The following is a 27,628-nucleotide window of genomic DNA, read 5'->3' on the forward strand; positions in this document are numbered from 1 at the left end:
ATTTTTTTATAATGATAAATGTATACGCATGTTGCCATCTATATGTTGGAGAAAGGTGGTCGAAGAACACACCTTGCACTTGGAAAGGAGGGTGGTCAGGTTTGTGAGGGTCCTTACTTCCTGAGACGATTCATTCCCTAGACTTGGACCAACTCCTAATAAAGCTTCATCTCCGGCAGAGACAAAGTTTATCCTTATTGATGTGATTTCCATCGTGCCAATGGAAAGAAGTTGTCAACCACAGTCTTCTACCTGAAAATTGAATTGATCTTTTAGATAGCCTGGGCCCAGGCCATTGTGCACCTTGGGATAAGGACTGAGGACTTGAACTGGATTCCTTGTTCTATGGAGAACCAGGGTAGGGAGTGGAGGACAGGTTTGATGTGTACAGCAGCCAGTGTTGCTGAGGAGGCATGCTGCAGAGTTGTGTAGCACTTGAATATTCCTAAGTGCTGAATGCTTCATGCCCGGGTATACCACCTTGCAATATAGTCCAGCAGGGAAGCGACAAAGCCGTGAATTTTTGAAGCCAGGTCATCTTCTGTCAGAATGGGTAGAAATGGTAGAAAGTGCTACTCATGGATGCTGCTATGTCAAAGCTTCTCTTGGGTGAGATGAGCATCCTCCAGCATGCCTCTCTTGTTGATTATACTCCTATTTATGAGTATTAATTATTTGGTGAACCCCCTCCACATACCTCACATTTTGCAAACATGGGTAAAATTCCTCCCCATTATATCTCCATTGGCCTCTGTGTTGAAGAATCTGTCCCATGGCATAGTGCCCTGTGAAGCCTGCAGTCTAGTTTGGGGCAAATTGAACACAATGCATAGGAAATTGTTTGAGATAGCAGAGGGAGGGGAAGGAGGCGTCACCAGGGAAGTAGGTTTTTAGGAGCGGGGGAGATGGAGAAGAAGTAGGAGATTGTTCTGAGTCCAGGAGTTGGCATGAGAAGGAGCAGACCAAATATGGGTTGAGAAGTTGGGGAAGATAGAGAGAGAGGATCAGGAGGGAGGGAGGTGCCTGGGAGATGAGATCAGAAATGTAGGTCAGGGTGACAATGTCAAGAGCTTGGAAGGTGAGGACAAACCATTGCAAAGTGAAATCGGGAGTCATGAGTCATTCTGGATTTAACCCATGGTGTCAGTGAGAACTGAATCTCAAAACTTGTCCATAGCCCCTACCCACGAAGCAGTGTCCATCCTACCTGCTCATAGGGGAATGTGCTGTCTTTTCCAGGTGGACGGGGTATCCCGCAATCTCCCCATGATAATGGTCAATGGGCAGCTCCAAGCATATCAGCACGGCACTAATGTCCTGGTGCAAACTGACTTTGGCCTCAGTGTGAGCTACGACTTGGTTTACCAGGCCAGAATCACCATCCCAGGGACCTACCAGGGCCAGACGTGTGGCCTGTGCGGGAACTACAATGGACAGCAGGACGAGGAGTTCCTGCTCCCCAGTGGCAGGACAGCCCCTGATGTGGCAGCATTTGGCTCTGCTTGGGAAGTCGAGATCCCAGGAGCATCCTGTACAGACAGATGTGCTGGAAACAGCTGTCCAGTTTGCGAAGAAAAGAAGAAGGACGTCTTCAAAGGGCGCAACTACTGTGGGCTGCTCACAGACCCTGAGGGCCCCTTCACGGCCTGCCACGACGTGGTCAGCCCCAGCGTGTATCAGAGCAACTGTCTGTACGATGTGTGCCTGGGAAACGGGGACTCCCAGGTCCTGTGCCAGAGCATCCACAGCTACGTGACGGCCTGCCAAGAGGCTAAGGTCTTCATCCATCCCTGGAGGAGCGCCTCCTTCTGTGGTAAATGCACTGACAATGTAGGAGCTCTGGGACGCACTGGGGAAGGGAGGGGGTCAGTGTTACCGGGCATCTTGTTCCAGGCCTCTGGGCTTCTTCTGGAACTCTTCTGGGTGGGAGCCAACAATCTCATGTTCTCTTACAAAGGTGCCCTGTTCCTCTCCTCCCTGTCCTGCTCTCCTCTCCTTCATGTCTGTCCCTCTAGGCTGTGGTGTGAGATCTTTCCATCAATCCTTTATTTCTCTCTCTATTTAAGCTGTGAGCTGCCCGGTTAACAGCCACTACGAGGTCTGCGCTGACCTCTGTACCACCACCTGCACTGGAGACATCATGGACTGCCCAGAGACCTGTGCTGAAGGCTGCCAGTGTGATGAGGGCTTCCGCTTCGATGGCCAGGGCTGTGTGACTCCAGAGAACTGCGGGTGCTTTGAACAGGGGAGATACTACAAGGTACAGATTCAAGCAGTCTGGGTCTGATCTAAATTTTTTTCTCACATATCTTAATCCCTACACTAGTCAGGAATAGGGTTTGCTATAGTGGATCAGAGCATTGGCCTATCCAGCCTGGCATTCCGGCTCTGTTAATGCCCAAAGCACCAAGAAAGGCAAGAAGATTTAATTCCCTTTGTCCGTTGTGGGGAAACTGAGGCACAGAGCGGGGCAGTGACTTGCTCAAGACCCACCCAGTGAGTCAGTAGGAGATGGGAGGTTAAAACCTAGGCATTGTCCTGTCCCTCAGCCAAATTCTTAGCTCTTTAGAAAGCCTCTCTCTTTAATGTTAACAGAAATAATATTAGAATCATAGAATCATAGAATATCAGGGTTGGAAGGAACCTCAGGAGGTCATCTAGTCCAATGACATAATAGTTTTTCACACGCCTCACCACACAGCTCTAAGTTTAGCACCGCCAGGAATTATTATAAATCACCATTTCCACTTACGTTGCGTTATTTCCTCCTTCCCAAACATCCCATCAGCCGAGTGAGACGGTCCTGAGAAATGAGTGCCATCAAAGCTGCACCTGCATTCCTGCCCGAGGGGTGACTTGCAAAGCTCACAGCTGCACCAGTGGAGAAACCTGCCAGATCAGAGACGGCGTCATGGACTGCATCAGCCAAGGTAAAGGAGAGTCACTGATTGAAACACGTTCTGAGGGGTTATTCCATAAGCAGTGAGTAAAGTCATTTCAATTATGTCTCCTCACCCTTCTCACTCACTCTCTCTTTCCCCTTTTATTTAGCCTGGAACCCTAATCCATAATATTACAGAATTTTGACTTGAAAGATGGAAACACTTGTTGGAAACACTCGTCTCTGCTGCATCCATCTTCTGATGTGCACAGCAGAGTCAAGTGGGCAGCTGTCGGGGAGCTGATCACACTCGTAGATCTTCTCCCTGGCTGTAGCCTAGGAGCTGCTCTAAATTGGAGCCCACTGGCTGTGGGGCCATCAGTCAGCTGGGCACTGTCAGTGCCCATCACATCCCAGCCACAATCCTTTGCCTGATCGATGCTGGCAACATGCCCACAGGTTTTGAACCACTTCTGCCGCACATTGCGGGGAAGGAGACATAGGATCCAGTTTTGCTGTTGTCACACACATGCAGAGATTTCCTCAGCATGGGACTCGCGGGAGGTTTGTGAATGATGCAAAGGAAGTGTGTATGGGGATAGGTTTCAGAGTAGCAGCCGTGTTAGTCTGTATTCGCAAAAAGAAAAGGAGTACTTGTGGCACCTTAGAGACTAACAAATTTATTTGAGCATAAGCTTTCGTGAGCTACAGCTCACTTCATCGGATGCATACATAGAGGAAGAGAGACAGAGGAGTGCATGATGATAGATAGATATAACGATGAGTGTGGGGGGAGAGATAGAAAGATAGATAGATGTTACTGATTAGTCTGCTGTTTCTTGTCTTTCTATTGTCTTTCCCCACTAGTTATTCCAAAGCCATCCTGCAGTGTGGTCCGCTGCAGGGAAGGAACTATTTGTAAGATGATAAATGAGCAGCCAAAGTGTGTGCCAGTCTCTCGGGGCACGTGCAGGGCTGGGGGTTACTTTCATTACCACACCTTCGATGGACGGGCATATGATTTCCATGGCAACTGCACCTACATGGTGGCCAAGACCTGCAGGGATGCCTCCGGCCTGTCCTCCTTCCATGTCATGGCCAAGAGCGAGAACAGTGGGAACACACAGGTTTTCTACGTTGGGTCGGTGACTGTCCAGGTGGATGGAGTCACTGTCACAGCAGCCAGGGCTGAAGCCGGCTTTGTGTGGGTGAGTGCTGGGTGCGCACGTCCACCCTACTCCTATATCCACCCTGTAGGCTTTGCTAAATAGAGGGCAGGAAACTGCAGCTCCCACCACTGATGGGGCATGTTGTGGGTAGGACAGAGCAGGCAAAGGAGAGTGGCTGGGAGGTGATGGGCCCTGACAGTGCCCAGCTGGCCAATGCCCCCTATGGGTCCACAGCCAGTGGGCTCCATTTAAAGCAGCCCCCAGGCTGTGCCCAACGTAGACAAGGCCCAGTGTGGTCAGTAGTTAGGCTGCCTTTTCAATGAAGTAATCCAAGGCATTGCAGTGGGGCGTCTTGTTGAAGTAGTAGGGTGAGCTCTGCTGCTGAGTCAGTGCTGTTCCTTAAGTCCCAACACTGTGCTAGTGGATGGGTAGGCTTCCTAATAGGGGGCACCCTGTGCTCGGAGTCAGTGCCGACACCAATGGCCAGCAGCCACTGTGTTGAACTGCAGGGAGCGGGGTGGGCCACCTAAAAGGGAACATTGTCCCGGCAAGTCATTGCTGACCCCAATGCCTATCTAGCAGGTGCTGTGTGGCAGGGAGTGATGTGGGGGGTCAGTCGAGGGCGTTATCCCTCAGGGTCACAGCATGGCGCTACAGGGTGCTGTACTGAAAGGTGTGGGGTGCCTGACTCAGTGTGGGGAGCTGTCAGCTCTGTCACAAGCACATGGGATCTGCATGCCAGATAAAGTGTAGACCTGAGCATTTGGTCATAACCTATCCCCAGTGCATCATTCAAGAGCAGGGCCAGTATTTCAGCTATTGTGGGCAAATCCCAGCTCCGCTGAGTCCATCCTACCACAAATTCCCCAGCAGTTTCTAATGTAACAGGGATCCCTCTGAGACCCCACCTGAGGAGAATCCCCACTCCTGGATCCGGGAGGACATTGCCTGAACTCTAAGATATGGGGAAACTGAGGCACATCTAGGCAGCTCAGAGTTCTGCCCTACAGTGCCTGCTCCAACCTGAGGTACCTCAGGGGCCCTGGAACATTGCAGACAGCTCCTTGAGACCTCTTGCCCCTCAAGTGCTCCTCCTAAGGGCTCTCACCCATGCAGCACTGTCCCCACAAGAGCCGCTCCCGAATGGTTCTAACCAATGCAGCCCCCATCCCCTAGCGTACCTCCCACTCATTCGTCCCCTCACTCCTTTTGTCCACAACAGGCTACAACACAATCATGGATATAATATAGGACCTGGTTGGAAAAATCCTATGCATAGCAATGGGGCCAAATCACAATTTCCAGTGACTCTGGACACAAACTGGAACCAAATTTGAATTAAAACATCACATTAGATAGAGCTGGCCTGAGAAAGCTAATTCCATTGGCAGAAAGATTTCAGTATTTTGAAAATTAGCTTCATTCCAATATGGAATGAAACTCATAAATTACTACATTTTCTGTGAAGACGAATGGAGCCCCAGCTCCAGGTCAGTCCGCCTGGCAGGCTGCTGAGGAGCTGGTGGCAGGGAAAAACAGACAGGTTTTGAAATTGGCCTTGTTTCCATCAGAACTCCTTGGAAAAGGAACAATCTTCTCAAACCCCTTTTGATTTTGATGAATAGGCAAATACTAGTGAAAAACTATATCAGAGCAGAGCTCAGTATGTAAATGACAGACCTATGCACTCAGTTGTGACCTTTGCCCTTTCTTTCTCACTGCAAAGGTGAATAACACCAGGGCCCACTTACCCATCTCCCTGAACAATGGGGCCCTTCGGCTCTATCAGAGCGGCACCTCCCTCGTCCTCCGCACCGACTTCAACCTCAGCGTGTCCTATGACTGGAACAACCACCTGAGGGTCACCGTCCCTAATGACTTCTCCGACAGCCTGTGCGGCCTGTGCGGCAACTATAATGGGGACCCCTCCGATGACTTCCAGACCCCAGACGGGGACCTGGCTCCCAGTGTCGCCGCCCTGGGGAAAAGCTGGGCAGTGGAAGATGAGGATCAGTTTTGCTGGCACGATTGCATTGGAGGTTGCAAGCCCTGTGCCGCCAGCATAGCCAGAAAGTACAAGGAAGAGGCCTCGTGCGGCCTGATAACCAAGGTCTCAGATGGGCCCTTCAGCCAGTGCCACACCAAGGTGGATCCTACAGTCTACTTGGACAACTGCGTGTACGATCTGTGCCACAGCGACGGCTACAGGAAGGCCCTGTGTGAGGCCCTGAAGGCCTATGCGGACGCCTGCCAGCTGGAGGGGGTCAGGATTGGGGAATGGAGGCAGCTGGCCAGATGCCGTGAGTACAGATTTGTATGCCAAGGTCTATGGTCTGCTGGTTAGACCAGGGAGCCTGGGGCTCAGCACTCTTGAGTTCTAGCCCTGGTGTTGGGAGGGGGCGTGACCGAGTGGTTTGGGATTGAGCAGTGATTGGGAAATCAGGACCCTGGGTTCTATTGTACCCACAGTACTTGTCTGTCTGGAATTGCTAAGGTGCCTGTCACTTGGAGTATCTAACGTCCACTGATAACACATGGGAGCTGGGGTAAGATGGTGACAGTTTAAGACACTCATAGAATCATAGATTCTAAGCCAGTGGTTCTCAACCTATTTACCATTGTGGGCTGCATATGCAGCACTCTAGGTGTTATATGTGCTGCATCCACACAATATATATACTACCTGTATGGCTGAGAGGATGTCACATGGGCCACAGCGACCTGTGGACCTTGGGTTGAGAACCACTGCTCTAAGGTCCGAAGGGACCATGATGTTAATCTAGTCTGATCTCTTGCACATTGCAGCCCATAGAACCTCTCCCACCCACTCCTGTAACCGACTCCTAACCTCTGGCTGAGTTACTGACATCCTCAAAACTTGATTTAAAAACTTCAAATTACAGAGAATCCGCCATTTACACTTGTTTAAACCAGCAAGTGACCTGTCGCTCAAGATGCAGCGGAAGGCAAATAATCTCTAAGGTCTGCCAATCTGACCTGTGGGGAAAATTCCTTCCTGACCTCAAATATGGCAATCAGCTGGACCCTGGTCTTGTGGGTGAGACCCATCAGCCAGACACCTGGGAAAGAATTCTCTGCTGTAACTCAGAACCCTCCCCATCGAGTGTCCCATCACTGGCTGTTGGAGACATTGCTGCTACCACTCACAGATCAGCTATATGCCATTGTGGGCAGTCTCATCAGACCATCGCTCCATAAACTTATCAAGCTCAGTCTGGAAGCCAGTAAGGTGTTTTGTCCTTATTGCTCCCCTTGGAATGCTGTTCCAGAACTTCACTCCTGTGATGGGTATCATCTAATTTCAAGGCTAAACTTGTTGATGACCAGTTGATGTCCATTTGTTTTTGTGTCAACATTGGCACTTAATTTAAGTAACTCCTCTCCCTCCCTGGTGTTTAACCCTCTTATGTATTTATAGAGAGCAATCATATCTCCCTTCAGCCTTCTTTTGGTTAGGCTAAACAAGCCACGCTCTTTGAATCTTGTCTCATAAGGTAGGTTTTCCGTTCCTTGGATCATCCTAGTCACCCTTCTCTGCACCTGTTCTAGTTTGAATGAATCTTTCTTAAACATGGGAGACCCGAATGGCACACAGTATTCCAGATGAGGTCTCACTGGTGCCATGTATAATGGTACTAACACTTCCCTGTCGCTACTGGCAATACCTCTCCTGACTGCATTAGCCTTTTTTCACAGCCGCATGACATTGGTGGCTCTAAGCCATCCTGTGCTCAACTAATACACCCAGGTCTTTCTCCTTCTCTGTCACTTCCAACTGATACATCCCCAGTTTATAACAAAAGTTCTTGTTGTTAGTTCCTAAATGCATGACCTTGCACTTTGCACTATTAAATTTCATCCCATTTCTATTACTCCAGTTTTCAAGGTCATCCAGATCTTCTCGTATGATATTCCGGTCCTCCTCCGTATTGGTAATACCCCCCCAATCTTGTGTCATCTGCAAATTTTGTTACTGCACTCCTACTTTTTGTGCCAAAATGTGGCCAAAATGTAAAATAAGATTGATCCCAAGACCAATCCCTGAGGAACTCCACTATTAACCTTCCTCCAACCTGACAATTCACCTTTCAATATGTCCTGTTGTAGTACCCCCTTTAACCAGTTGCTTATCCACCTTACAATTCTCATATTAATCCCCATCTTCTCCAATTTAACTAATAATTTCCCATATGGAACAGTATCAAATGCCTTACTGAAATTCAAGTACATAAGATCTACTGCATTTCCTTTGGCTAAAAAATCAGTTATCTCAGAGAAGGAGATCAGGTTGGCCAGGCATGATCTACCTTTTGTAAAACCATGTTATATTTTATCACAATTACCATTTACCTCTGTTTCCTTACTGCTTTCTTTTTCAAAGACCCTCATACAACTGAGATCAAACAAACGGGCCTGTAGTTTCCTGGATCACTTTTCTCCCTTTCTTAAAAATAGGACCAATATTAGAAATTCTTCCCCAAATTTACAGATTCATTAAAAATCCTTGCTATTGGGCTTGCAATTTCATGTGCGAGTTGCCTTAATATTCTTCGATGGAGATTATCTAGGCCCCCCGATTTAGTCCCATTAAGCTCTTTGAATTTGACTTCGATCTCAGATACCATAATTTCTACTTCCATATACTTGTTCCCATTAGCTATCCTGCCACTACCCCAAAACTCTTCATTACCCTTATTAAAAACTGAGGCAAAATATTCGTTTAGGTGTTGGGCCATACCTGGATTATCTTTAATCTCCACCCCATCCTCAGTGCTTAGTGGTCCTACTTCTTCTTTCCTTTTTATTTATATGCCTATAGAAAATTTTACTCTTGGTTTTAATTTCGTTTGCGAGGTCCAACTTTGCTTGGCTTTTGGCAATTCTCACTTTATCCCTACACTTTCTGACCCTCAACAAGTAGCTTTCCTTCCTGATCCATCCCTTCTTCCATTCCTTGTAGGCTTTCCGCTTTCTCTTAATCACCTGTTTGAGACTTTTGCTCATCCAGCTTGGTCTGCAATCCTTCCCTATAAATTTTTTCCCCTTGCTTGGAATGCCCACTTCAGATTGTTTCTGAAACTCCAAGCCTCCTCCACATTCAGATCCTTGAGTTCTTCAGTCCAGTCTCCTTCCTGGACCCTAACTAATTCCCTTATTTTTTTAAAGTTTGACCTTTTGAAATCAAGGAACCTAGTTGCAGATCTATTTTTGTTTATCCTTCCATTTAAACTGAATTAGTTCATGATCACTTGAACCCAGAGTTGTCCCCTACAACCAGTACTTCTAGGAGGTCCTCACTACTCACCAATACCAAACCTAAAATGGCATGACATCTTGTTGGTTAAGTGAGTGTTTGGTGAAGAAATCTGTCAGCTATCCCATCCAGGAAAATCTGGGCCCTACTATTATTGGTAGTACTTTTCCTCCAATCTATATCTGGGAAGTTAAAATTTCCCATAATCACACAATTCCGAACAGTATTTATTTCATTATAGCCCCACAAGATACATCCCCCTCTGTCTATTTTAAATACTGTTTTTGCTTGGAGAGAACTTGCTGCTAAATCTGTGGGTCCTTCACTCTCCAGCCATGGAATGCCCCCTGGAGAACAGCCAGTACCAGCTTTGTGGAACAGCCTGCCCAGCCACGTGTGTGGACCAGTCAGCCCCCAGCAGCTGCCAAGACCCCTGTGTGGAAAGCTGCCAGTGCAAGGACGGTTTTGTGCTGAGCCAGGGCAAATGCATCCCCAAGAGCGGCTGTGGGTGCCAGTTTGAAGGACGCCCCTATGCCCCCAATGAGAGCTTCTGGGTCGATGAGGTATGTGGGACACAGTGCATGTGCAACGCAGCCACTAGACAGGTCGAATGCGTGGCTGCTACGTGCAAACACTCGGAGAAGTGTGGGCTAGTGAACGGCGTACGGGGCTGTTACCCCTCCAGCTATGCCACCTGCTCTGTGACAAGGAATCTGCACTACACCACCTTTGATGGACAGAGATACGACTTCCAAGGCACCTGCCGCTACCAGCTCACGGCCCTGTGCAAGAAGGCGGAGGGACTGGTGGACTTTGAGGTCTACTTCCAGGAGAACAATACCGCTCCTCTACAGATTAAGGTTTATCAGACCAAACTCAGGATCAGCTATCAATTCCCTGGGAAAGTCCTGGTGAGTTTCTCAAATTTTCTCTAGTCTCTCTAAAACATTTCTAGAAAGTCACCTGTGTCATCAACACAGGTTACAGACAGTGCATGGAAGGACTGTGAAATATAGAATGAAAGGGAACTGGATTCTTCTATGAACGGGGAGCTGATGGAGATATTTAAGGATCGGGGTGCTGCCATTTCACTTGAGATGGGTCAGAAAGTGTCAGTAGCGTCTAGCGTTTGTGGGAACCTGGGGAGCTGGGGCTCAGGTAGAACAGAGAGGAGGGAACTGCAATAGCCAAAGCCAGAGGTAATGAAAGTCTGGTTGGAGGATCCTGCCCAGTCTGGAGAGCTGAGATTCAGGCAAGTTGTAGGGAAGGGAGCAAGGCAGACAGGACAAAAGTTAAACAGAGGTGGATTTTTATTATAATTATGGGCAGGAGCTCTGTTCTGGAGTGAGAGGCTCCACCATGAGCAAGTGATGTTTCATATACTGAATGATTTGCTCTTACAGATGAACGGTTTCCTGATTAACCTTCCCTTCAACCTCAATGATAAGAAAATCACTGTGTATAGAAAGGGCTGGGCCACAGTGATCCAGGCAGACTTTGGACTCACTGTTACCTATGCCGGGTGGTCAGGACGCATCACGGTCACTCTGCCAGTCACCTACACGGGAGCCGTGTGTGGTCTGTGTGGCAACTTCAACAGGGACAGGGAGGACGACTTGCTCATGAGGGATGGCACGCTGGCACCAAGCCCAGTCAGCTTTGGCCAGAGCTGGAAGGTGGGCGACCTCCGGGGATGCTCTGCAGTAACGATACCCCCATGCGCAAGCGTAGAGGCTATTGAAAAACAACAACGAGGTAGCAGAGGGCAGTGTGGGCTCATCCTAGACAAGAATGGCCCCTTCAGAGGATGTCACAGCAAAGTGGACCCCCATGGATACTTCGTAGACTGCGTGTACGGCTATTGCGTCCTCAGTGGGCAGGAGAGTAACGTCTGCCAGGCCGTTGCTGACTATTCCGAGGCATGTCAGGAAGCTGGAGCTGTGGTGCATCCCTGGAGGACGACAAAGTTCTGCTGTGAGTCGCCTCTGTCCACTACTGATTGCCCCATGGGGCTTGTTAGTTTTTGTTGGCTGGTAGTTGTTGATCTAAATGCTCAGCTTATCCTGTTCTGCAGAATGTTTCTTAAGTGACAAAGAAGCCCTCTCTCCAAACGATGGGTACAGTCATAGGAGCTGCCCCTCACCATGCCCTATCAATGTGATGCACCCCAGGCCAGAGTGGCACTGTCTGGGAATGTAGTAGTTCCCTCCATGGTCCTTCCAGTCCTTGGCTTCCCTGCTGAGACTGGACATAATCAGAGCTGAGAGTCAGTGGAGTCTTAGTAATTGAGATGTCTGTCCATTAAGAACTGGGCTGGGAACCCACCAACTCATCTCCCATAAGCCATCACCTGGGAGTGAGTTTTACGCACTACTGACCTGGACTCAAAGCAAAAAGCTAGTGGTGAAAAGCTCTACAGAACAATTCCAGGCCCATGAGCCCTCCACTCCCTACACCCTCATCTTGGACCAGATTCGAAGCCTAATCCATGGAGAGAGATTGTCTATATCCCATTACCTGGTGTCTCTGGGGCACCCAGTCCCCAGACCTGGGACCGAATTAGAGAGGTTGCCCTTTTTTTAATTAACCAAACTAAGGAAATAGAAAATTAGGAGCTTGAATGAAATTGCATGTTCTGTGATGGTTCATTGCGCATATTGCTTAGGCACGATGTGAGCTAACTCTTTGTTCTAATTACAGCTCCGTCCTGTCCCCCAAACAGTCACTACGAATTCTGCAGCAGCAGCTGCGATCTGACATGCAGCAACCTCTATGCCCCGGTGCAATGCACGACCCAGTGTAAGGAAGGCTGCGTGTGTGACGAGGGCTTTGTTCTCAGTGGTGACCACTGTGTCCCCTTTTCCCAGTGCGGATGCCTCCACAGGGGACTTTACTACCAGGCCGGGGAGAACTTCCACCCGAGCGGTTCATGCAAGGAGCAGTGCGTGTGTCTGGCTGGTGGGGAAGTTGTGTGTAAGGCATTCTCCTGCGGCACTGGTGAGGAATGCGGGGTGGTGGACGGCATCCAGAAATGTCACCCATTTGGATCTGCGACCTGTTCTGCCTCTGGCCATCCCCACTACCTCTCTTTCGACGGGGTCCCCTTTGACTTCCAAGGCACCTGCACCTACATCCTGGCCAAGACCTGCACCGATGCCAGTCACCTTACACCATTCACTATCAGTGTAGAGAAAGAAGATTGGGGCACCAGGAATGTGTCCATGGCCAAGCTGGTATCCATCCAGGTGTATGGCATCACACTCACCCTGCTGCAGAGCAAACAGGGGATCATCATGGTAAGTCCTTCTTCGCTTACTCTGGCTCATCATGGTAAGTCCTAGATCGTTCTTGATTCCTTTTGGACAGGAGAGATTCTCTTCTCTTCTATACTGGTTTGTTCTCTCGTGGCCAGAGGTCACTCTATAGGTGGCCTTCCTCAGTTTACCCTCTTGGACCTCTGAATAACTTTTACAACTTTTAATAATAGCAGCCCTCCTAGGGGTCTGGTTTGTTAAATTAACACACATTATGAATAAAGTTTTCACATCCACCCATTTACCTCTTTATCTGGTCACTTCCAGGCTTTTCCTGCCTGTCTTCTCACTTCCCAAGTTGCAGGTTTCCCTGCTGGAGCGTACTGGTCTGCAGCAGCCTCTGCACTCTCTTCTCTTTTCCCTGAGAACTCTTTGTGCTGGGCCATCAGCCTGGCTTCCACCATCTGCTCTTATAGGGGAATCGTGTGACTGGTGTGCCTACTTAGTAATAAGGGTTGGCTGGCCTCAGGCCACTAGCCCTTAAGGGGCAAGCCACCCTGTTACAAGGTTCTTATTCCATGCTCATCACTGGAGTATTTGAGCATCTTCCAGTAATATACTAAGCAATGTGACTCACTTCTGTCTCCTATTTGTTCTCTCGTCCTCTCCCCAGGGGAAGTTGTATGTTCAGTGGGGTGTTTTGTTGTGGATTTTTCTTAATATTCCGCTCCCTCCCCCGAGCGTTCTGCGTCCTTGCTCAGGGCCGGCCTGCAACATTTTGGCACCTGAGGCGGGGAGCTCAAATGACACCCCCATACCCCGTTGCTTGGGCCAAAACTTTGAAAGGTCTCAATTCCGCCCTCTTCCTGTTCTACTCCTCTCATAGTACTGCTCTGCTACCTATCCCAATAAAGGAGAACTAACAACTTAAAATGCCTTGTTCAAAAATGTTAAGTAACACTTAACTTTCAAACGTCTGAACAGCAAATGTAACTTTTCTTGTCTGCATAGTAAACACTGGCATTTTTATCTTTTTGAATAATCAAAGTGGTGCTCTCCGTGCCTTCTTGGTTGCAAAGATTTGAACTGCTTCCTGAAGGTCCACAGTCTGGGCCAGCTCATGCTCTATTGAGATGGTTGCAAGGCCGACCAGCCTCTCCTGTGTCATTGTGGAGCGTAGATGTGTTTTTATGAACTTTAGCTTGGAGAAGCTGCGTTCTCCACTGGCAACTGTTACAGGAAGTGTTAGAAGTATGCACAGAGCAACAAAAGCATTTGGAAAGAGGGTGGTCATCTTATTTGTGCACATAGATTCCAGAACAGCCTTTGGAGTTGATCCTGCTGAAATGTATCTTGAAAGGGCTTTCAGTTCATCACCTAAATCACTCGCATCAGTATCACGCATGTCATCATGTGTCAACAGTGTCTCTAGTGCCCTGCATTGCTGGTGTAGATCTTCTTCAGATATAGTAAGGAGTTTTGGAATATCATGCAACATCCCAAATATACTGCTGTGTTCCTTGAGCTGCATGAAACGTTCTTCAACTGACTGTATTGAACAATCTAGTACCTGTTTAAAGAATTCAATTTTGAATTGTTGTTTGGGGTCTCTTATGGGATTATCCTGTGCCTCGTAATCAAAATGTCTTTTTCTTCGGTGACTCTTGTGTTCTTGAATGGGTGGGAAAATAGCTTCAGGGTGAAGTTCCTCTGCCAAGTTCTGCGCACTCTTCAGAATGTTTTGAAATCCCTCATCTGACTGGTAAGACTGTAGGTATGCCTTTGCTTTGTCCAGTTGTTCCATTGCTCCAGATATATCAAGGTCAACACCTTGGAGTTTCTTGCTTACAACATTTATTTCAAACAGTATGTCATGCCACAACACTAAGCCACACAGAAATTTGAAGTGATGTATGTTTCTGGTGATTCCATTTCCCTCTGCCACTGTTCTCCCATGAACAGTTCCTGTCATAGCATTATCCTCCATAATGGCAACTATGGCATCATCTATCTTCCCAATTTGGTGTTTGATAGGCTTTATTGCCTCCATTCGACTTTCTCATCGTGTGACACTCAGTGGTTTCAGTGTCAGAGAGGATGTTCCCAGATGTTGCTTCAAAACTTGCCATCAATGAGTTGATGCTGAGAAAAATACATAGGTGCTTTGAATTACATTAAAAAATTCAGCAGCCTCACTAGAAGCTGATGCTGCATCACTGACCACCAAGTTCAGTGAATGAGAACTGCATGGGACAAAAAAAGCTCGAGAGTTTAACTCTCGGATCCTGCACTCCTCTGTTCTTTCCTCTCATGTTGGCACCATTGTCGTAGCCCTGACCTCTCATGTCAGCTATCGCAATTCCCATATCTTCCAGCTTTTTAAGAAGCACATTTGTCAAATGTGACATCAATGTCAATAAATTCTAGAAAATGCTCTCTGACAGTCACCATTGCAGGGACATTTTCACTCGGTTCTGTTGTTGTTACAAAACGCACCATTAATGTCATTTTTTCTATATGGCTGATGTCAGGTGTACAGTCCAGAATAACAGAGTAATATCTTGCTGACTTCAGATCTGCCACAATCTTCTATTTGACTTTTGTTGCCAGTAACTGGATGATCTCATTTTGAATTGTTTTTCCAAGGTAGTGGTGTGTGTACATTTCTTGGGTGGTGACTCTTCTTAGATGCTCCTGGAGTACAGCATCAAACTCAGGCATCAGCTCCACAATTTTAAGGAAGTTTCCTTTGTTTGGCACACACAGCTGATCTGAAGTGCCACGCAGTGCTAGGTTTTGGGTAGCAAGCATTCTTACAATGGCAATGAGCCTTTTCAGAACATTTTGACAGTAAAGAGACTCTGATGCAATCTTCTCTTGATGCTGATCATCTATGGTGGCCTTTAACCTTAGTCTCATCTCAAGCTCTTTCCACCTATGGAATGCTATCTGGTGATTTGCTGCCTTCTTATGGCATGCCAGATTTCTAGCCAGATTTTTCCAGTCCTTTGTTCCTGTAGAACCCAATGTGGCTGGAACATTAGACTGGAAGAGTTTGCAACAACAACAACAAAAAAATGCAGTATTCTGGGTTTTGGAGTACATAAGCCATGGCCTGTCCACTTTGTCCCCATTGGGGATTTCACACCAGTAATGTGTGGGATGGAAACTTCTATTTCCATTGTCTTTGGGGAATGTGAAGTTTTTCACTTGCTGTGGCCCATGCAGTCCCTCAGGCTACGGCTCAAGTGGGTACACAGACCTGGATCATCTAGACTTAAGGAACTAAACTCAGCAGCAGCTGTTTCTTGCACCTCCACCACACTCTTCTCTGATCTACACTTTTCTTCAGGACTGTGCCTGGTTACATCCATTTGAGATGGAGATATGGATGCTGCAGTAGCTGCCAGGTCACCTGCCCTCTGACTAACTGGAAGATCAGGCATCTCCTCACCACTCACATCCTCACTGGGGCCAGAAGGCTCACCCTGAACATTTGTGTCTGTGTATCTCAGGAGAGCTCCTTTCTGCTTAGATAGAAAAACTTCCTTTGCTTTCTTTCTTTTTCTGAATGCTGCCCCAGAGGGGCGTTTTCTTCCTTCACTCCTGACTGCTGTTCTGTGCCAGCGATAGTGGCTCTCAACGCTCAGTTGAAGGGGACAAATAAGCAGGCTGGTAGCAGGGCCTGAGTGAGGGAAGATATCAGCGTCTTAAGGGCCTAACTGGCTCCTACTACTTCAGTTGACTGCCTGTTCTCCTCAAGTGGGTTCAGGGAAGCAGCAGGAAACTGGAAGCTCCCTGAGAAGTTGATGTTAACAGTCCAGGCTCCTGGGGGTGCTCGAGAGGTACATAAGAGGCTCCTCCTCCTCTCTTTCCCTGCAGCTCCTGCTGCTTTCTGTTATTCCCGCTCCCCTTTTCTCCTGCCTCCCTGTTATGTCTCTTGTGCCCTCCTTCCTCCAGCACAGCACTCCACCATCTCTGTGCATCTCGAGCAGAGAGAATTCACCAGCAGCAGACACAATTTTCTACACTCTGGGTCCTAGTGGCCCCCCCCCCCCCCCCCGCCTCCAGTCTGGCGCCTGAGGCGGCCGCCTCAGTTCGCCTCATGGTGAGGCCAGCCCTGTCCTTGCGCCTCCCCACTTCCTCCCAGCCTCCTGCACACTGTGAAACAGCTGTTCGCGGCGGGCGGGTGGCGCGGGGAGAGAGGGGGAGGCACTGATCTGCGGTGCCTACCAATGGAAGGGAGGCAATGGGGGAGGGAGGGAATTTGGCTGCCAGTGGGTGCTAAGCACCCACCATTTTTTCCCCATGGGCACTCCAGCCTCAGAGCACCCACGGAGTCGGCACCTATGGTCCCACACCAGATCTAAGGCTCAGCGTCTGGTTACCAGTGATTTCAGCTCTAGAGATGATTGAACAGTACAGCGGAGAGTCAAATGCTGTCTAGGACTCTCACCGTTCTTTCACTGGGATCTGACCTCTCTACCCCCTGCTTAGCAAGTGAGCTTCAGTTTAGGGGAAACTCCTCAATCAGTCAGGCCTGGGTAAGTACCGTTCTGCTCATACAATCAGGATAACATTTCATTACCCCTCCACTCAAATTTAAAAATATTATTAAAGCAGATGTTAAAAAAATTATATAATACACAGGTTAAGAAAAGAGTGTCTGTACAAGTGATTTGTAACCCAACACCAGCCAAAATTGAGCACTTTGGCAAAGCAGCGCCCTTTACTGAATACCTAGGCAGAGTAGGTATGTTTATGCAAATACCATGTGTTCCTGGAGTCCTTTCCCCAAGCTCATTCAGACCCTGCTTACACATGGTTTTCATCCCTGAAGTGTAGCTGATCTTTTAGATACCCTGGGCTCAGGCCATTGAGTACCTTGAAGATAAGGACAGAGAACTTCAGTGCTCTCTGGAAAGCCAGCATAGGGACAGTTTTGATATCTTCACAGCAGCCGGTGTTGCTGAGGAGATGTGTTGCAGAATTGTGTACTAGCAGAAGTTTTCTAAGTGCTAAGGGCTTCATGTCTGGTTATAGCCTACTGCTGTAATCATGTCAAGAGCTGACAAAAGCATGAGTAACTGAGGACAGGTCATCATCCAGGCAGATGGGACTGAGTCTCATAGCCAACAGGAGATGGTGGAGAGCATTACTCATGGATGCTGCTATGTGAGAGCTTCTCGTGGGCACAGGGAGCATCTTCCAGCTCAGCTCTATCTTCTCTGCTTCCATTCCTGGTTCATAACTCATGGGCTTTTAGGGGAGGGAGGACCTGGACAAGAAGTAGGAGATAGTTCTGAGTGTAGGTGTGGGCATGAAGCAGAGCTGCAGGCCAAATGTGGGTGGAGGAGATGGGGATGGTAAAGAGAGGATCAGGGAGGAGGTGGGTGGTTAGCAAAAGGGGAGCAGAGAGGTAGGCCAGGGTGACGAGCTTGGAACATATGGACCCCTTGAAGATTTGTCTCCATTTTTTCTAACCTGGGTATTGACTTTGAACCTGAACTCTCCTTCTCCTCCTAAACCCCCTCTTGCTGCAAATCTGCCTGTCGGCAATGGCATCATTATCCTTCTCTGCCACTGTTTGTACTCAGCCTGTGCTGAAACCCTCCCCTGGCCTCCATCTCCTCTCCCCTTGACTCTGTGGGTCTCATCAGCGCAGCAGGATGGAAACATATCGGTGGGGAGTGATTCGAGTGGGAATAGCGGTGTTGATGATCTCTGAGGACCTAACAAAAATCACATTACACTTGCACAAGGGGAACAGCTGAGATGCGGTGAAGTCAGCTCCCAAACAGGTGCATGTGAAGAGCAGGGTAAGAAGATGGAGGGAGTGGGAAAGAGAAAGATCAGGAGTGAGGTGAGGGGCAGAGGGAGATGTGGGCCAGCGTGATCATGCGATACAGTGATCAGGGCTTTTACTGCCTAATTTATTGCAGGCCTGGAACCAGATTCTGATCTGGCACTGGTGTAAATCTGGAGTTATTCTAAAGTGAGATCTGGAGTCATACTGGATTTACGCTACAGTGTCAGTGAGAACAGAATCTCAAAACTCACTGCCCATAACCCAAACCCTACAGTATCCACTCCCCACAGCTCACACAGGATGCTCTGTCTCTCCCAGGTGGACGGGGTGTCCCACAACCTGCCTGTGATCGTGGCCGATGGGCGGCTCCGGGCATATCAGCACGGTGGGAACGTACTGGTGCAAACTGACTTTGGCCTCACTGTGAGCTACGACCTGGTTTACCAGGCCAGAGTCACCATCCCAGGGACCTACCAGGGCCAGACGTGTGGCCTGTGCGGGAACTACAATGGACGGGAAGACGAGGAGTTCCTGCTCCCCAATGGCAGGACAGCCCCTGATGTGGCAGCATTTGGCTCTGCTTGGGAAGTCGAGATCCCAGGAGCATCCTGTACAGACAGATGTGCTGGAAACAGCTGTCCAGTTTGCGAAGAGAAGAAGAAGGACGTTTTCAAAGGGCGCAACTACTGTGGGCTGCTCACAGACCCCAACGGCCCCTTCGCGGCCTGCCACAGCGTGGTCAGCCCCAGCGTGTATCAGAACAACTGTCTGTATGATGTGTGCTTGGGCAACGGGGACTCCCAGGTCCTGTGCCAGAGCATCCACAGCTACGTGACGGCCTGCCAAGAGGCCAAGGTCACCATCCAGCCCTGGAGGAGCGCCTTCTTCTGCCGTAAGTGCTGTGATGCTGATGGAGCTCTGGGACACTCTGGGGAGGGTCATAATTTCAAGGCATCTCATTCCAAACCTCTGGGTTTCTTCAGAAACTCCTCTGGATGGAAACTAACCTTAAATAAGTGTCCTCGTCCTCTCCTCCCAGCCCAGCTCTCTTCCCCTTCATGTCTCTGTACCTCTGGTTCATGGTGTGAGATCTTTCCTGCCCTAAATTAATTCTCTCTCTATTTAAGCTCTGACCTGCCCAACCAACAGCCACTATGAGGTCTGTGCCGACCTCTGCACCACCACCTGCAGTGGAGACATCATGGACTGCCCGGAGACCTGTGCTGAAGGCTGCCAGTGTGACAAGGGCTTCTTCTTCGATGGCCAGGGCTGTGTGACTCTGGAGAGCTGTGGGTGCTTCGAGCATGGGAGATACTACAAGGTACCTCCCCAAACAGTCTGGGTCTGATCTAATTTTTGCTCTATCCACATCTTAATCCCTACACTAGCCAGGAATAGGGTTAGCTATAGTGGATCAGAGCTTTGGCCTATCCGGCCTGGCACCCCACTCTGCTAGGACCCAATGCCCAAAGCGCCAAGAAAGGCAAGATTATTTAATTCCCTTTGTCTGTTGTAGGGAAACTGAGGCACAGAGAGAGGCAGTGACTTGCTCACGGCCACATAGTGAATCACGAACAGATGGGAGGTTAAAACCTAGGCACTATTTCTGGCCCTTGGCTCAGTGCTGAGCCCATGAGACAGCCTTTCTCTTTAACATTAAGAGCAAATAATATGACAACAGAACAGACATTTTCACACACATCACCACACATTTCTGGGTTTAGCACTGTCACGGAGTCATTGGGCGATGCTCTGGAACTACTCTATACAAAGCCAGTCAGGACTCTGGGGGAGACTCCTCTCTCTGAGCTACACTGTCTCCAGGGCAAGAAGCTTGCACAGCTTTGACCTTCCTGGGTCTGACCTGGGAGCATTCAGCATCCCCTCCCACACTGTGTGCTTCCTGCAGCGAGTCTGCCAAGGCAGGGCTCCTGGGGAAGCCAGAGAGCCCTGCACCCCAACTCCACAGTCAGACGTGACTCTCAGCCAGCCGGTAAAACAGAAGGTTTGGTAGTAGACAGGAATACAGTATAGAACAGAACTTGCTATTACAGACATCAGTGACTTTCAGCCAAGTCCATCTTGGAAATCCTGGGCCAGACGCCCTGGGTTCCCCCTCTTCCAGTCCCCCCACGCAGACTGCCAATCTCCAGTTACCCGACCTCCTATGCCCCCCTTGATGCTCCTCCTCCTTCTCTTTGTCTTGCTCCCTGGGCAAAAGGTGTCAGCTGATCGCATCCCCACTCCTGGGTCTCAGGTTACACAGGTGCAAATAGCTGGGCAGTCTCACCTGCCCTGAGGGCCTCAGCAAAATCACACACCCAATTCCCACCACCTAAGTATTCATGCAGTTACACAGGGAAACTAAGGTACACACAGTATTAGTATAGGACGCTAAGAATCACATGCAACATAAGAAGATGAATAAAACCCCACTTCATCACAAGCACTGCCAGAAATTATTATAAATAATCTTTTCTTCATTACATTGTATTATTTCCCCTTTTCCAAACGTCCCCTCAGCCCAGAGAGATCATCCTGACGAACAAGTGCCAGCAGAGCTGCACCTGCGTTCCTGCCCGAGGGGTGACCTGCAAAGCCCACAACTGCACCAGAGAAGAAACCTGCCAGATAAGAGCCGGTATCATGGGCTGCATCAGCAAAGGTGAAGGAGAGTCACTGATTGAAATATGCCCCGAGGGGTTACTGTGGGTGGAATAACTGAGGTAGGGATGGGAGAAACCAGTTTACCACAGATTATTTATTAAGCTTATTTTTCCTCAAGAAATACCCTTCTGCTAACTAACCAGCCTGATCCTGCTTAGCTAATCATAGACAGAGATAGCCAATTTGCAATTCAGCAAGAAGTTTGATTGTTACAGAGGTTCCCAGGGTGGGACTGCTGAGCCCGCTGTCCAACCTGGGGCATAAGCGCTGACTCCATGGGTACTCTGGGGCTGGAGCACCCATGGGGAAAAATTAGTGGGTGCTCTGCACCCACTGGCAACCAAGCTCCCCTCACTCCCCACCCCACCTCAGCCTCCTCCTCCCCTGAGCGTGCTGCCTCCCTGCTCCTCCGCCTAATTCCCAGCGCTTCCTGCCCAGCTGCTGCCAAACAGCTGTTTGGCTGTGTAGCAAGCTCTGGGAGGGAGGGGGAGGAGCAGGAACGTGGCACGCTCAGGGGAGGAGGTGGGGAAGAGGCAGGGCCAGGGTGGGAATTTGGGGAAGGGGTTGGAATGGGGGCGGGGAGGGGTGGAAAGGGGCAGGACAGGGGCAGGGCCTCATGGAAAGGGTGGAGTGGGGGCGGGGCTGGGACTGGGGGTGAAAATTGAGCACTCAGGGGAAAGTGGGGAAGTCGGTGCCTATGACCTGAGGTATCCCTCTCACTGTGATGCTGTTGGCAAGCTACAACCTCTGGCAGGTACTACACTTACACAGACATCTACAGGCAGGGACACGCCCAACCGAGGTACATGAATGCTTCTCCTAGCCTTTCATGAACCAACAATAGGGAGGCTCCAGCCAATTCCCCCCAGCTCCCCAGCCTTGCACCTAGGATGACCAGATGTCCCGATTTTATAGGGACAGTCCCAATATTTGGGGCTTTTTCTTATATAGACTCCTATTACTCCCCACCCCCATTCCAATTTTTCACACTTGCTGTCTGGTTACCCTACTTGTGCCCCAGAACAGTACCATCTTGCCTTGGTCAGAAGCCTGACCAGTGTAAGTTCATTTCCCAGTCTGCCCCTCCTTCGATGTGGAGAGGACACACACTAGCCTTTATAAAGTGAGCTAGTGGACTTCAGAGTGAAGCAGCATAAGAACTGAATTGTGGGGAGTTAGGAGGGGAGGGATATCTCTGAGATGAACTTTTCCTCCCACGGGAGTCACAGGCGCTTATCACCTCTTAGCATTTGACCGTTAGCACCTGCAGCTCTCACTGATTTATGGACTGAATTCCCTCTGCCAATGGAATCACTGGGAGTTAGCCGATGACAGGGGTGCTGGAACAGTTTTTACAGTGGGGGTGCTGAGAGCCATTGAACCAAACTGTAAACCCTACATACACTGGAATCCACTTCAAGCCAGGAGGTGCAGCAGCACCCCCAGCACTCCTAGTTCCAGCACCTATGGCTAATGACTTCCGTGCCATAGCAATGCGTTATTGAGGGTGTGCCGCATTTTGCTGGATCAGAGCCATAGGCATTTGTGCATATGCATAACTTTAAGCATGTGTGTAGCCTCACTGATTTCAGCTGAACTCACTTGATTAAGTGTTTCGATAGAGTGGAACCAGAGCTTCCAGCAAACCAAGTGTTGTTGAGTATCCCGGACTTCCCAACTTCTCAGTGTCCTCTGGCTAGCTCAGCTGGTTCTGTGTGAATGCTGTGCCCATGACGAGGCTGGATCTCCCAACCTAGACACTGGACTTGAGTTCCCTACCCTGTTGATAGAACTGGGTTTTCTCCTTTCAGATCCCTGCAAAACCCTGAAATGCCGGATCAAGGAGAGATGCAAAATTGAAGATGGCCAAGAGGCATGTGTTCCTGCCTACACTGGAATCTGCCTGGGCTCAGGGGATGCACAGTACCAAACTTTTGATGGCCTGAAGTTTGACTTGCAGGGCACCTGTAAGCACACCATCACTAAATACTGTGGCAGTGACCCTACCCTGGAGTCCTTCACCGTTGATGAGAAGAATGACAAACGGGGGAACCAGGATATCTCCTTTTGGCAGGTGACCAATATCTACGTCTATGGGTACAACATCTCCATCTACAAGAGGGAAGTTGGCAAAGTCCGGGTGAGTTTCCCAGCTCAGGGCTCTGTGCCTTTTCTGCTTATAACAAACAGTATTTTTTGTGTAGTATCTCTCACACAAATGGAATCCTAGATACAGGCGACATGAGCTGAATGTATCATATGGGCTATACAAGTACATAAATGCAACTCGTCTTGTGTGTTTAACATGGTTGTGATAGATAGATAGATAGATAGATAGATAGATAGATAGATAGATAGATAGAGAATTATGCAGACAAATAGAAGCTGGTAGATATCATAACTAGATAAATACTGTGTTTATTCAGGGAAAGTCACATTGATTTCAGTGATTCTTTTACATTCCACTGGTTAAAGTGACAATGATTTACAGCTGAAATGAGTGGCAAGGTGACAGTTGCAATAAGAACAAGTGAGGATGAAAGAGCAATAACACCTATCATACCTCCTCCGTCCTCTCTGTCTCTAGCTGAACAGTGTGATCACCAGTCTCCCAGTGATGCTGAAAGACGGTAAAATCAGACTGTACCAGAAAGACCTCAGCACCGTCCTGCAGACGGACTTCGGCCTCCAGATCACATATGACAAAAATTGGCATGTAGTGATCACCCTCCCCAGCAGCTATTATGGGGCCACGTGCGGCCTATGTGGGAACTTCAACCAGAATCCAGAAGATGACATGGCATCATCCAATGGCACCAAAGTCTCCTCCATCGTGGGCTGGGCTGCCAGTTGGAAAGTCCAAGACCGGGACCCCTTTTGCTGGGATTATTGCCAAGACACTTGTCCAATGTGTGATGAGAGCAAGAGAGATCTGTATGGGGATGACAGTCACTGTGGGTTGATCAGTAAAGCATTGGGAGGGCCCTTCAGAGAGTGTCAGTCCAGGGTGAGCGCCGATGACTTCTTTGACAGTTGCATCTATGACATGTGTCTGAATGAGGGGGACAAGAGCATTCTGTGTGAGGCGCTGGAGGCCTATGCAAATGCCTGCAGGAAGCATGGGGTCATTGTTGATGACTGGAGGACGCCATCCAGTTGTGGTGAGTCTGGCATCTTGGTTTATTATTGACCGTGGTAGCAGTAGTCAATCTGTTTATCTTGTTGATGAGCATGGGGATGGAAATATCCAGGATCCCTGGGGTACTGGGGTCAGCACTGACTCTTAGGGTAGAGCTCCCTCTAGCAGTCATTGGGCCAAGAGCTAACCTGCCTTGGCCCTGTTAGTTAATGAAATCTAAAACAATCACTGATTCAGGTGGCTAGGGTACATGTACACAGCAGCTGGGAGGCATAATTCTCAGCTCAGGTGGACATTCACAAACTCACTCGGCTTGAGATAGATATCTAAAAATATCAGTGTGGATGCAAAGTCACAGGTGACAGTGTAGGCTAGCTGCCCAAGTCGCCTGTGTATATATACCTTACCAGTGTGATGTATCTAGCAAGCTGCCAATGGTGGAGTTCAGTGTTTCTCAGTGTCCATGGAGCATAGGGGGCTGTGGAAATTTTTTGGTGGTCTTCAGAGTGAAGCAGCTACAGACAACTGTGGAGTTAAGAGGGGAAGCAGCTCCATGAGATGTTCTTCTCCCAGTGAAAGGCATGGGATCTGTAGGTGCTTAAACCTCTCAGAATTTGACTCTTAGCACCTGCAGCCCTTGCTGACTTATGGACTGAAATCCTATTCCCACTGGAGTCAATGGGGATTCGCCAATGAATTCAGTGCCACAGAAACAGCTAATTGAGGGTGCTCAGCGTGTTGCTGGATCAGAGACATATGCACTTAGGCACACGAATAACTTTAAGCGTGTGAGTAGCCTCATTGATTTCAATGGAACTACTCACATGGTTAAGTTCTTTGCTGGATTGGGACTTGCAGCAAGCCAGGTTCTGTTGACTATCATGGACTTGCCACCCACTCAGCATGCAATGGGTGTCTAAGCTGGTTCTGCGTGAAGGTTGTGCTCATGACCAGTCTGGCTCTCCCATGCTATTATTATTGTTATTAATTGATAACCCACAGCTTTGCCACTGACGTTTATTGTTTGAAGGCAAGTCTAAATATAGGTGGGCAAGTGTTTGTGTTGTGCTGAGAAATTTTGGAAGGTGGTGAAAGAGGAGCGTGTGCTGTGATGAGGAGCTATGTGTTTGGGGTTATCATGTTCTGACTGTGTTGTTGTGTTGGTGGTTGTGTTAATTTGTATCGGGGGACTGGGCTGAAGAATTTTGTGTTGAATTGTGTGGGTGACAAATGAGGGGTGTGTGTCTGGGGGATCATGTTTGGGGATTTTGTGTTGATTTGTTTGGGCACGTGGACTGCGGTGGAGAGTTTGTGTTAAGTTGTACAGGTGGTGAATCAATCTTTAAAGAACTGTGGGGCAGTTTCCTTATATCGCTGACTCATTTCAACCAATGAAATTGTTGAATACAGACTAGGGGTAGCGTAAGGGTGGTGGTTGGTTGAGATACCTCTAACTCACAATGGTCTAGGAGTCTTGGCATGGCATAGCTACATGCCTTACTGCTTTATTATATATAGATTATTGTTATTATTTTATTTATACTACTGTAGCACTTAGGAGCTTAGATACTGGACTTGAGTTCCCTGCCATGTTGATATGACCAAGAGTTTTTCTTTCAGATGTCTGCGAAGCTCTGAAATGCCGGACCAAAGAGACATGCCGGACTGAGGATGGCCACACAGCGTGTATTCCTGACTACAAGGGAACCTGCTTGGGCTCAGGGGACATGCACTACCAAACTTTTGATGGTCTGAAGTTTGACTTCCAGGGCACCTGCACCTACACCCTGGCCAAATACTGTGGGAGCGACGCCACCCTGGAGCCTTTCACCATTGATGAGAAGAATGACAATAGGGGGAGCCAGGATATCTCCTTTCTGCGGGTGACCAACATCTACATCTATGGGTACAACTTCTCCATCTACAAGAGGGAAGTTGGCAAAGTCCGGGTGAGTCTCCCAGCTTAGGGCTCTGGCACTTTTTGACTTACAAGGCACAGTACTTTTGTGTAGTGTTTCACACAAACAGAATCCCAAACAGATGCCGTCAGCTGAATATGTCATGTGGGCAATACAAGTACATAAACACATCTGATCGGTATGATCTGTATGTTTGAAAAACGTATGATAGATAGATAGATAGATAGATAGCAAAAACAAGACTTTGTGGCTAGATTGATAGATATTTCAGATAGGTAGAATCTATATTGAGATATAGGGAATTCTGGAAACAGATACCTTAGGTAGATAGTGAAGCTAGATAAATACTGTGTTTATTCCGGGACTTTGGATTGATTTCAGTTGTTCTTCTTGAGTTAGGAATGGGTAAACAGTGATTTAGGATTTGACCATTATTTTACTTGCTGCTGGTTAGAGTGACAATGAATAACAGCCAAAATGAATGGTGAGGCTACATTTGGAGTAAGAGCAAGTGAGGATGAAAGAAGAATAATGCCCATCGTGTTCCTCCCCTCCTGTCTGTCACTAGCTAAACGGTGTGATCACCAGTCTCCCGGTGATGCTGAAAGATGGTAAAATCAGACTGTACCAGAAAGGCCTCAGCACCGTTATGCAGACGGACGTTGGTCTCCGGGTGGGGTACAACAAGAACTGGCATCTGGAAATCACCCTCCCCAGCAGCTATTATGGTGCCATGTGCGGTCTTTGTGGGAACTTCAACCAGAACCCAGAAGACGACATGATGTCCTCCAATGGCATCAAAGTCTCCTCCATCGTGGGCTGGGCTGCCAAGTGGAAAGTCCAAGACCGGGACCCCTTTTGCTGGGATTATTGCCAAGAGACTTGCCCAATGTGTGATGAGAACAAGAGAGATCTGTATGGGGATGACAGTCACTGTGGGGTGATCAGTAAAGCACCAGGAGGGCCCTTCAGAGAGTGTCACTCCAGGGTGAGCCCCGACGACGTATTTGACAACTGTATTTATGACGTGTGTCTGAATGAGGGGAACAAGACCATTCTGTGTGAGGCGCTGGAGAGCTACGAGGACTCCTGCAGGGACCATGGAGTCACTGTCTATGACTGGAGAACACCGTCCAGTTGTGATGAATCTGGAGGTTGGTATTCTGTCGAAACAGGTGGCAATGGGACTAATCCGACAGTTTACCCTGTTGATGGAGGGGATGGTGAGTGACCTGAGCATGGGGATGGGAATATCCAGGTTCGTGGGGCATTGGGGTCTGCACTGATTCTTAGGGTTGAGCTTCCCCTATTCTGCAGGGTTTCCTTTGTTTGGTTAAGTGTACCCTAGTAGTCTCCTCTTAAAGAACTCACAATCCTGAAAGAATGCAGAAAACAGTGGATGAGAAGTTGGATATGAGTCAACAGTGTGCCCTTCTTGCCAAGAAGGCCTATGGCATTTTGGGCTGTATAAGTAGGGGCATTGCCAGCAGATCAAGGGACGTGATCATTCCCCTC

The 27,628-nt window shown here is 48.7% G+C and overlaps 1 protein-coding gene across 1 annotated transcript in view; it reads left to right on the top strand.

Annotated features, from left to right (window-relative positions):
* Positions 1-27,628, top strand: part of LOC114020807 (IgGFc-binding protein) — a 61,737-nt gene that overhangs the window by 7,238 nt on the left and 26,871 nt on the right. The window contains exons 5-19 of the mRNA XM_043535581.1: positions 1,240-1,813; positions 2,067-2,260; positions 2,789-2,930; positions 3,749-4,089; positions 5,777-6,350; positions 9,659-10,236; positions 10,729-11,299; positions 12,026-12,621; positions 18,707-19,280; positions 19,516-19,709; positions 20,912-21,053; positions 22,867-23,195; positions 23,643-24,216; positions 25,815-26,143; positions 26,682-27,267. Of these exons, the coding sequence (XP_043391516.1) occupies positions 1,240-1,813; positions 2,067-2,260; positions 2,789-2,930; positions 3,749-4,089; positions 5,777-6,350; positions 9,659-10,236; positions 10,729-11,299; positions 12,026-12,621; positions 18,707-19,280; positions 19,516-19,709; positions 20,912-21,053; positions 22,867-23,195; positions 23,643-24,216; positions 25,815-26,143; positions 26,682-27,267 (6,298 nt within the window). The remainder of the gene's footprint in view (positions 1-1,239; positions 1,814-2,066; positions 2,261-2,788; positions 2,931-3,748; positions 4,090-5,776; positions 6,351-9,658; positions 10,237-10,728; positions 11,300-12,025; positions 12,622-18,706; positions 19,281-19,515; positions 19,710-20,911; positions 21,054-22,866; positions 23,196-23,642; positions 24,217-25,814; positions 26,144-26,681; positions 27,268-27,628) is intronic.

The sequence above is a fragment of the Chelonia mydas genome, chromosome 24 (assembly GCF_015237465.2).
Source record: "Chelonia mydas isolate rCheMyd1 chromosome 24, rCheMyd1.pri.v2, whole genome shotgun sequence".
NCBI lineage: Eukaryota > Metazoa > Chordata > Testudines > Cheloniidae > Chelonia > Chelonia mydas.